Source organism: Taeniopygia guttata, chromosome 3 (assembly GCF_048771995.1).
Source record: "Taeniopygia guttata chromosome 3, bTaeGut7.mat, whole genome shotgun sequence".
In the NCBI taxonomy this organism is placed as follows: domain Eukaryota; kingdom Metazoa; phylum Chordata; class Aves; order Passeriformes; family Estrildidae; genus Taeniopygia; species Taeniopygia guttata.
Genome location: NC_133027.1, coordinates 70,623,061 through 70,633,684, shown reverse-complemented (window position 1 = coordinate 70,633,684; position 10,624 = coordinate 70,623,061). Strand labels below are relative to the sequence as shown.

Sequence of the window (10,624 nt, the reverse complement as noted above, 5' to 3'; positions counted from 1 at the left end):
AATACTTTCTGGACCTTCATGTTAAATTATTCCAGGGAATACACTTGGCATGAGCCTTGGCAGTCCAATAATAAAATGGATAAAGAATATCAGAATATTTTTGCAGAGTGACTTTGCAGGTTTCAAACCATGTATCTAATACAGTATGTCACCAAGTGACACAATCTTTTGTACTACTTGAATTTTAGGAATGTAAATACTGCACTAGTAATCTGTGAGTAAAGGAAAGAATCCAAAATGTAATGTCTTTTAAATTGTCTAACATTACAGGAAAATAGGCAGGAAATTCTGCAATGAAGAAAAAGACACCATACAGTTACCTAAATCATGTCCTACGTGTAAAGGTATGTGGGTTGTCATTGTAAAGTTCTGGAAAAGCACCTCAGAATGAATCTGCATTTAGAAAATGGAAATTACTCAAAGTTGAATTATCATCTCCATTTTTGTCTCTGTTCCAGGCAGCAAGGTATTGGTACATATCAAACTCTAATTTCCAAATAGTACTGCAGTCTTACTTATGCTTAAGTATTTCACTACCTCCCTTGATGCCCATCTAGCAGGGCAACCTTCTAAAGTAACTGAAGTGGAAATTTATAAAAATTTCTGTGTTTTCAAAAATGCATTTATATTTATGAAAGTACAAAGATTAAGAAGAATATATATTTTATTTCAAAGTTCAGTGATATAATTTGAAGTTACATTAATCTCTCTTTCAATAACTACAGCAGTAAAATAAGTTTAAAAGTGAAAATGTATTTTCCATTACAAATTCCTGAATTCTGAAATGCTGGTATAACATGTACTCATTTAAGAAAATGTCTCAATCCCTTATTATTTCTCCCAGGAAAAGAAGTTATGCCAACCTAAGTGCCTTAGCATTAATAAAAACATTAACTTAACACCCTTTCACTTAAATACTCACAAAGGATATTGGAAAGTCTCTTCCACCATTTTAAATTAATTTAAAGTATTCTTTGAAATCTTAGAAGAATGTATTCCACATTTATTTTAAAGAAAACATGGAGTGGACTGTTCTAAATGTACAAGTGAGATTTGGTGCTTGCAATCTGCTGTTGAGAGGATAGCTGAAAATAAGAAGGAAAAAATAATTATCACAGTAGATCAGGTTGGCCTGCCACAAACGGAAACATTTTTTTCAAATCAGAAGAGAACATGAAAAAACAAATTACTCCCTACTACATTATTTATTACAGCTGAAATCTTCCATCAGATACGCTTGGATCTGAATTTTGCTGAAGTGAAATCCCATTTCTCAAATCCCATTTAGAAGGATTGTCTTAAATGATGAGGTATACTAAGTTAGAAGGACACCTAAGAAGGAAAAGGGAAAGGATCACAGAAAAATGCTCAGCTAGAACACCAGTTCTTTGAAAGGAAATAACATATCATCCAAATATCTGCATTAAGTTTGTGGTAATAAGCAGAAAATGTCACACACCACACTCTACCATCTCCAACTGGCATTAACACCCAACTGTCACCAAGTCTCCACTTGTCTACCCATAAATATACAGGTCTTCTTAACACATACAAAAAAAAAAAAAAAAAAGGAAGGTTTACTTCGATTCCCTTCAACTTCCTTATCAAAGTGATGTAGTTTGTCCCCAAATTATCATTCCCTATTGTTTTAGTTCGGAATAAAAGTAGCACAATTGCTTACATCTTCTGTCCATTCGTAGAAGTACCTATTGTCAAAATGTATTATAGGAATATAGAGATTGTCCTTTATAGGATAGAAATCTAATATTTATGAATATCTTTCTATAGAAAATTATAATACCAACTGTTTCTCTAATTTAAGTATAAAGAGACATAATTATTATTAATGATATTCTTTACAAATGCTGAAGAAGAACTTGAAGGAGGAGGGAAAGCAAAGCTTATACTGGCCTCCTTAAAAAATGAGGTTTTTCATCTGCTACAATCTCTTGACCTCTCTGTTTTTTGAAATCAATGTTTATCATATTGAAAATTGAAATTTATTCATTCCTTTCAAGACACAGCATCAATTCAATTAAATATTTTCAATCAATATCTTCTAGAAAATATGGACTTCAAACCTGTAAAGAAGTCTGGTGTTCTAGGTAGCAAGAAAGCACAAAAAAAAAACTTCTATGTCAATTTCACCTGTAGAGAGTTTACAAAATGTTTAGCCTAATGACTGTAAACTGCTAATTGGGCAGAGGGATGGGGAAGGATGTGTGTTCACAGGCAGTTTAAACCAATCCTAATCAGTCTGGGTGCACTTAGGCTTTTGTGCCCTTTCTTCCTCGGCCAGGCATCAGTCAGGACAGGAACAGTCTGCAAGTGAAGAGTATATGTATCTGATTGTTTCTAATTTCAGCCTAGTTCCGTGTACTCTGGCACCACACAAATGGACTGCTAGCACTGAAGACAATGAGAATAAACAGCCAAGAGTGGGAGAAGGAGACAAGACTGCATTCTTCCATGACTATACAATACCTTAATTTGACAAACTACTTAAGAAACAAAATCCTTTGCTTCACGTTGTTGGGAGGACAAACCAACACAATAAACAGTAAGAACAGCAAAATCTTCTGCCCAAGAACCTGGGTGATCTGCTCTGCAACAAAGCACTATAGATGTCTGCAATCACACTTAGCTTAAATGACAACTTATGAATGCTGTCTCTAGTTACTTCTTAAGGGAATCTGCATAAGTCACAATCAAAGACTACTCAAACTGGGAGTTAGAGATGCTAAAAGGTCTTTTCTTTGTCGTACTGACTACCATCTTCACTCTAGAGCAAATATAGCCTCAAAGACAACAGCAATGGGAGCAAGTAACTGCATGTTAGCTGGAATGATGCCTTTCCTACTGCTTTCACTCACTAAGGAAAATGCCTTTTCATAGTTCAGCACAATTTTCTACATAGTGAAGACAGGTTCAGGTACCCCCAAAACAGTACTCCACATTCAATTAATTAACAGATACTCACTCAGGAAATCACTGTAACACAAGTGGTCACACATAAAGCAGCTGGCTAATCTCAGTCCTAATTTTCTGCAGGTAACTCAGCAACACCCTCCACCACCCTGCTCTGACATTCTCACAACTGGCTTTCAGAGCTTGCTTACAAACACTTCTTGCTAAACAGGTCATGACTGCTTTATAGTCTGCCAAGCAAAAAAAAAAAAAAAAAAAAAAAAACAACAAAAAAACACAAAACCAACAACAACCAAACAATAGTGCTCTCTTTATTGAATTTCTCCCCTGGTTCAAACTAATCTTCAGAAGGAAAATATATGCCTTGTCAAGTATTGAATATCAAAGTGGCTTGCTGTCTTTTCCTTACTTGAATTCCCTGAAATATCCCCTCATCTGGTCACCCCATGTTGATAGAAAAAAACAACAAAAAACCCAACTACCCAGATTTATGACTTTCCATCAAAACCTTTTAAAATCATTATGGTAACACATATTAAAACACTAACATTTAGTTTATGCATAGGGCTAAACAATTTTTCTCAGTCCCCTGGAGGCCTTTTGAAGTCTTCTAGAAGTCTTTCAAAATCCATTCCATGCACATTTCCAAGCAAAATAGCAAGCACAGTAACTGGACAACGCTAAGTGCTAATTGGAAAAGGCAGAAGTAGTCTTTTTTACCAAAGTACATAAATTAAAAAGCAAGCAGCCACAATACCTGACTTCTCACCATTTCTCAACTGTGACCCGAGTCACATTTAAGGCAGAAAAAGTTCAAGATACATGGTTTTCAGCTTTGTACATTTCAGTAAAAAAAGCTGAAGGGCCTATTAAGTAGAAGTGCAGAGAATCCAACTGTTGCATTTCACAACAGGTAGTGAACAGAAAGTGGGTTAACCACTTTCAAATAACTATGAACTGATAAATAATCGAGCATTTGGATGGCTGTGCATAATGTTAGGGTGCCAAGTAAAAATAAGCCTTAGGTTTTTCTGTAAAATTTGCTACCTTTTTCAATGAGGTCACCTCAAACTCCCTTTTATTCTTTAGCCTATTATAAAAGCATATGTTTCTAAGGAAAATGTGTGTATTTGTAGGATTTAAACAAAGAATTTGAAACCAATTTGTGACAACAGTATTATTTCCACCTTCTCAAAGTTAGCACTATTTTTTCGGTTTACTCAATCAGCAAAGCATTCAGATTAAGTATTTGACAGTGACAGTAAAGCTTAATATATCAAAACCTTTGCATTTTGTTTCAAAGGGCTTTTCAACTACAATGCAGAATTTCTTTGAAAATAGACATGCAATGTGTATCACAGCATGCTTCTGCTCTGCATGTATACTTGTTTTGGATTACAAAGTGAATTGAACAACCATCCCAAAGTGTTCCAGTGAAGATATGCACATTCATTATTCTGCCTACTAACATTTTTCTTAGACAGTATGCTTATACAATAGTTGTGCTGCCATGAGAGCATTGATCCAAAAATCCTTCACCAACTTTGAAGATAATAATACAGGCAACTTAACTGTACTAGTGCTCATAGTTTATTACACAAGTTCAGTCTTCTCAGTGTAAGACAGCCTTTTTTCCACTATGTGGTCTAATTAACTTCGAGCCCTTATAAACCAATACAACCATTCAACAGCCACATACTATCCATGCAGATTTGAGTTCAAGACTTCTGTGCTGTTTAGCCACTGTAAAATATACAAAGACTAGCATTTTAAAAGTGCAAATAAGCAATTTCAAAATAACATAGATTATTCCAACATGACTTGTAATTGCTTGGTGCAAGTGGTGCTTACTTTCCTTTCTACATAATTATGCAAGCATGAGGAAGTCAATAACTGCCTCTGATCACTTGTTCAAACTGGAACATCAGGAAAGAATTTAAGAAAGTAATTTTTCACTATGTAAAAACTAGTTATAGAATAAAACCACCTCTTAAGACTTACCTGTTCTCCTATCTCCATCACAAAAACTATTCTAACTGTACTCTTCCTTTAGAAATCTCTATTTCTGCTGTAATTCAAGTAGTTAACCAGAAGTGAAAGGTCACTACATTCCACAACTGGTTTCCAGCCTGGCTTAGACCAATGAGATTTTCAAATTACTTGTGCTCAAAGTTGCAAATTAGTGGCTGAAAAGTTTACTAGATATTTTAATTTTGTCTTCAGCCATACTGGCAGAGAATATGAGCAATGGTCTGGCACACATTAAAGGAAAGCAGCTACAGCATCCATGTGCACCAGTGATCTCTCTGGGTAGCTGCAAAAGTCACTAGGAGAGACTACTGAAACAAAAATGTAAATTCAGGATGAATTAAAACCAAAACAAAACAAAAAAATCTACCATAAACCACAGGCATAGCTTTCTTAATTTGTCAGTGTGGCAACTTAGAGCAAGCATCCAGGAACATCTAGGATTACCGAAGTATCAACAACCATTAAATAGTTTGTACTTTACAGAATGAAAAACATGAACATGCAAATAGTATCAAAACATTTAAACAATAATTTCAGATCTCTTAATTCACAGAGCATTGCTTTAGCTTCTGGGACATTGATCCCCACTCTACAGTGGAACTTTTTAACTACAGTGGATATATTACCTTCATTCACATATTTATATATCATACAAATGCCATGATACATATTAAAAATCTCATAAGCATTTGCAGCAGTTGTTAGTACAAATCATCAGCGGAACCAAGCTTGTGCTTATTTCTCTCTCTAAAAGCAGACACTTTGCTTTCATCGAGTTTATTTCCTGATTTTGGAGCTAAAAAAAAAAGCACTCTATAAGAATGGTTTTACATATATTGCTACTTACTTAGTAAGTAGTCATTTGATGTCATGCAATTACTTTTTAAAACAAACAGCTTCTACATTCTTCTGACACATACTTAATGCAAAAGGGCCTTATACAAAAGGTGCTAAATTAAACAACAAAAAAACTTCACAACATGCAAGCAATCCTAGCCATTATCTACACAACTGTATTAACTATCAGAGGTCAATCAACACAGGAAGAAGCCTGATTTAGTAGAGCATCACAATAACAAGCAACATTCTATTAAGACTTGAACACTTCTTGTAAGACAGATTTCAAAAGTTTGTTTTTAAGTGGTCTTAGCAGTCCATGGGAACACTACTTAATAGGTTAAAGTTACTGGTTTATACGAGGGACTTTATTTCCTTGGATTAAGCTAGGTTATTACAAGGAAAGCAGTTATACCAACAGCTTTGGTAGTCTCTAGCAGGCAGCATACCTCTTTTGTGTCAAAGCGTTGCAAAATGCAAGAACACAAGTGACTTTTGTGTCAATACAATTGTTGGTGCTGTTCCTAAATATACCTCACTGTGTTTTACAAAGAAAGATCAACATTTTATCCATGCCACACAGGTGGGGGAAAGGAGTCAGTAAAGCTACTTGAGTTGTTCAAGTTAACATAAAGAGACAAAGATACTGACAAGGAATCCAGTTCTAAGGCTCTGTGCACCAGAATCCACGACACTCTGCACTTGAAAGAATGACAAAGGCATAACTCAAAACACAGGCCTCAATCGTGCAGTCAGAAGCAAGTCTGCATCAGCAGACTCTAAAAAAGACTAGGTCTTAAAGTATTAAATCCTCTATATGCCAAAGTGTCCTTGAGTATCCAAAGAGTGTGCTCTTTGGATAACTTAAAAAATAAATGCATAGAAATATACAGTCATATTTAAACAGTATCTTGATCTAATATAGTCAATGTTACCTTGAAGTGATACAAACAAAGTTAATAATTCTCTTAAGCATTCTCCCTTATTGCTTCTTATTGGACAAGCTTGTATCCTTGTAAGCATAACTAACAAATTACAAATTTAAGGCAGCCAGAAGGACTGATCCACTGTGTAACTCCTATAACCTAGGTTTGGTTGTTGCATCTTAGAAATTTCTTTAGAACCACAACTCTGTTAAAAGTTTCCCTGTAATAATTAAAGCTTCAAAGTAATGACTTACTGATTAACCTCCCTTTACACTACAGGGCACAATAAATAAAGTATTGGAGTTATCTCAAGCATATATAAGTTTTAACACTACATACACACACAAACTGCAAAAATTACAGACTTAAACTTAACACTAGAATACTCTGACAGAATTTATCCTAACTTTAAAAATAAATAAGCAATAGTGGCACAAACCTTACTGAAGAGTAAGTAAGCTGTGAGGGTGGTTGTTTTTTTTTTTTTTTAATACAGGTCTATTAACAGGTTTTTGTATTTGTTACTCTAAATTGAATCATCTGTTATACATTCAATTCAGCCTGAAGTGGATGTGTATCACTGTTTCACAGAACACTTTGCGTTCTACTTGTGATCTGACCTCCTCATGCTCCCAGCTGTCTATCTACATATTAATATGGCTCTAAAACCACAATATCTGAACCTAATCTCTATGGTAACTGTAAGATTTGTTTACATTAAAAAAGAATATTAGAAACTTATGTAAATTTAACTGTCATTTAAATAAGTGTTTTTTCCTTCTGAGGAAAAAAGCTCCCTATACTGCCTCCTATTTATCTTGCTTCCATCTCCAGTATCTCCCCACTAGGCAATGAGCCACGTTTAGAAAGCTCCCTATCATACAACTTCAACAGCCTGTTGTTGTAAATTCATAAATAGTTTACTTTTAATAAGACAGACATGTGCAGTATTTTAGATCTTAGCACTTGCTAAAGAAAAATCATAGGGCAATTAAAACATGATTTTCAAAAAATACCATCATAAAGTCACCAAAGTAAAAAAAAACCATGCTAACCTTTAACAGCTATACATAAAGACTTTGCTGCTCAGCAACCCAGATCAATCTAGAAATTAAGAGTCTATTTCATTTACCATTTCCAGCAGCGACTGTAGTACTGGGTACACATTTTACATAATACTTATTTAGAGACAGTAGACAAAAACTCTGATAGTAGAAGGACCCATATACAGACTGCTCTTTTTTTATTAACAAATACCAAAGAACTGATGCATCACAGGTTTGTAACAATTGTTTTTTATAAGATTTATAGTATTTTGAAATGAGATTTACTGCTGCCCAGCAGGACTGGGAGCTGAATTACATGGGGGTGATGGTAACACGAACAGCAGTTTGAGCGAGACATATCAGCAAAATTGTAAAAAAAACCCTAACAAATGCAGCTGCTGAAAACTACTTTTAGGTACATAGTTCTTGGCCACACACAGAAGAAATAATTCTATTCCACCAAAACAATATTTTTTGCTACTTAGCTTGCATAATATATCAAACATAAATAGTCTGGAAAGGTCTAAGAGAAGAAAAATGCATGACATTTGAAGTACAAGAGTACATTGAGTGAGGTACATGAATACTACACAGCACCGAGAGGAAAATTAGAACCTGTTTGAAAATCTTTCCGCACCTTACAGCAATCATTTCACTGCAGAGAATCACTTACATGCACCCTCCCCAGTCACATCAAGATTACTCATTCAACAAAACTCCTATTGACGAATAGAAAGTAAGTAAATCTACCCTCTATTCAAGTAAACAATGTTGTAGAGCCAGCAATTCCCCCACAACGTTACTTTCTCGAGCCGGGTGACTGTGCCCTGCTCCTCCATGAAGCAAGCTCAGCCCAGGCAGCCATGTCCTTATTCTCCGACAAACAATGTTTCTGAAGGAGAACAGCCCCTGCACGGGGAACTTACAGCTTCCCCCAGCATAACGCGGTGGAGCGAGGCCCGCCCCACGATCAGCAAACGAGCCAAGGCACCGAAACACGGCAGTGGGGGCGAAGCTGCCCGCAGTCTGGATCTGCACCAGCACCGAGCCTCGCACCGGGGTCGGGACAGATGGACTGACAGATAGGACAGCATTTTTCCATGCAGCCCTCCCTCCTTTCCCCTTCCAGGCACACAAGCGAGTGTTTTACCTTCATGATGAGCTCAGGCTGCGGTAAAAGCCTCGATTGTGGCTGAGCGGCCGAGGCTGGACCTGGAATTTAAAACAAAGCGCTAAGGCACCGCACCAGCCGCTCGCACCGGGCGGGGGGAGGGGAGCCAAACATCGGGTGGGGGCGCTGGGCTCCTCCCGAAACTCCCCCTTTCCTACCCCGGATCCCCTCTTCTCCCGCGGCTCACCCCCTTCCCTCTTTCCTCGGCCGCTGTTTCCCCCCGCGGCTCCCACACGCCGCGGCTTCCCCTACACTCGCTGCCACTGACGCCATTTCTGTCAGAGGAGGAGAAACTTGCCACAACAACAACCCACCCCCGGCTGCCGCGGGAGGGGGGAGGCGCCCGGCCGCCTCCCCGGGGCGCTGCGCCCCCTCCTCGGACACCGAGCGGCGGGAGGGCACCCCCGGGGTCCCAGTGCGGAGAACACCCCCTCCTCGCTTTACCGCGGGGAGAGGGAGAGCGGGGAGAAGGAGGGAGAGAGGGAGGGAGGCTCTTCCTCCATTGTACGAGGAAGAGTGCCCGTGTGCACGGCGTGGAGCGGGGTGTCGGGAGCAGTCCCCCCACCCCCGACACATACACACGCTTTTGTAGGGGCTGCGGCTTCGGATCGCGGCGGCTCCTCCTCCCTCCGTCTCCCCCCCTAAATAAAGGAAAGCGCTGACTCCGCCGCAGGAGTTTCGGCAGCAACAGCCGCAACTCCCCGGCTCGGCGCAGCGGGTCCAGGCGGGGGGAGGGAGGGAGAGCAGGCAGGAGGCGGCGGAGGAGGGGAAGCAAAGGAAGAAGAAGAAAAGAAGGGAGCGGGGACAGGGAGGGAGAAAGAGGGGGGGCGGGGAGAAAGGGGCCCGACCTGCTCGGCGGGGACACGGAGCGTGTGTCTGTGTGAGTGTGGAGGAGGGGGCTCCGTCCCTCCCGGCAGAGAGGCTGGAGGAGAAGCCGCCGGTCCCTCCCCTCGGCCCGCCGCTGGGTGTTTGGGGTGGGGGGGGAAGACGAAGCATCGGCAAGTCCCGCCGCAGTCTCTCTACCAGGAGAAAAACAAGCGCCCCCCTCCCTCCCTCGGCGCCGCACACGCGGCCCCGCGCCCCCACGGGGCCCCTCGCCGCCTCCCCGCCCGCCGCCGGCGGGACACGGGGGCTCCTTCTCCGGCTCGGCGCCCTCACCTTTGTTCCGCGGCGACCGCCCGCCCGCTACTCCCCCGGCCCGAGGCGGGGGACACGGAAGGGAACTGGGCGAAGGCTCCTCTCAGCTCCGGGCACTCCCGGCCCCGCTCGACGCTGCTGCAGCGGCTCCGCTGGCGGCGGCCCCGCACGGCGGGCGGAGGGGCCGATCCGTCCTGCGCGGCCCCGGCGGCGGTGACTGCACGGCTCGGTCCCCCTCCCCCTCCCGCACCGATGACTGACTGACGGACGAACGGGAGCGGCCACGCCCCCTTCTCCACCTCCCCCATTGGGCCGTGTCCCGCACGGCCCGCCTACCCCGCGGTCCCATTGGCCTTCGTGTCGGAAATACTGACATCATTCTTCTCCACTTCTATGGAAACTGAGACTCGGCGCCGAGGGTGCTTATGGGGAATGTTGTTCTTGCTCACTGCTAGCAGCATTTCCGGCAGGCAGCACTGCGCGGCTCAGTGGACTACAAATCCCAGAGTACACCGCGCGCGGAGGAGGCGGGACATCCAGAGAATGCT

General features: G+C 41.2%; 1 protein-coding gene across 4 annotated transcripts in view; it reads right to left on the bottom strand.

The window, feature by feature from the left end:
- The window catches only part of ARID4B (AT-rich interaction domain 4B), an 86,628-nt gene extending 76,258 nt beyond the window's left edge, over nucleotides 1–10,370 (bottom strand). For 2 of the 4 annotated variants that reach the window (XM_072927100.1, XM_072927101.1), the window contains exons 1-2: nucleotides 9,518–10,090; nucleotides 8,919–8,980 (exon numbers count right to left, since the gene is read on the bottom strand). In XM_072927100.1, coding sequence (XP_072783201.1) covers nucleotides 8,919–8,980; nucleotides 9,518–9,935 — 480 coding nt within the window. In that variant the 5' untranslated portion in view covers nucleotides 9,936–10,090. The other 2 variants (XM_030268259.4, XM_041715218.2) reach the window with 2 other exon arrangements.
- Between the last annotated feature and the right edge of the window lie 254 nt (nucleotides 10,371–10,624).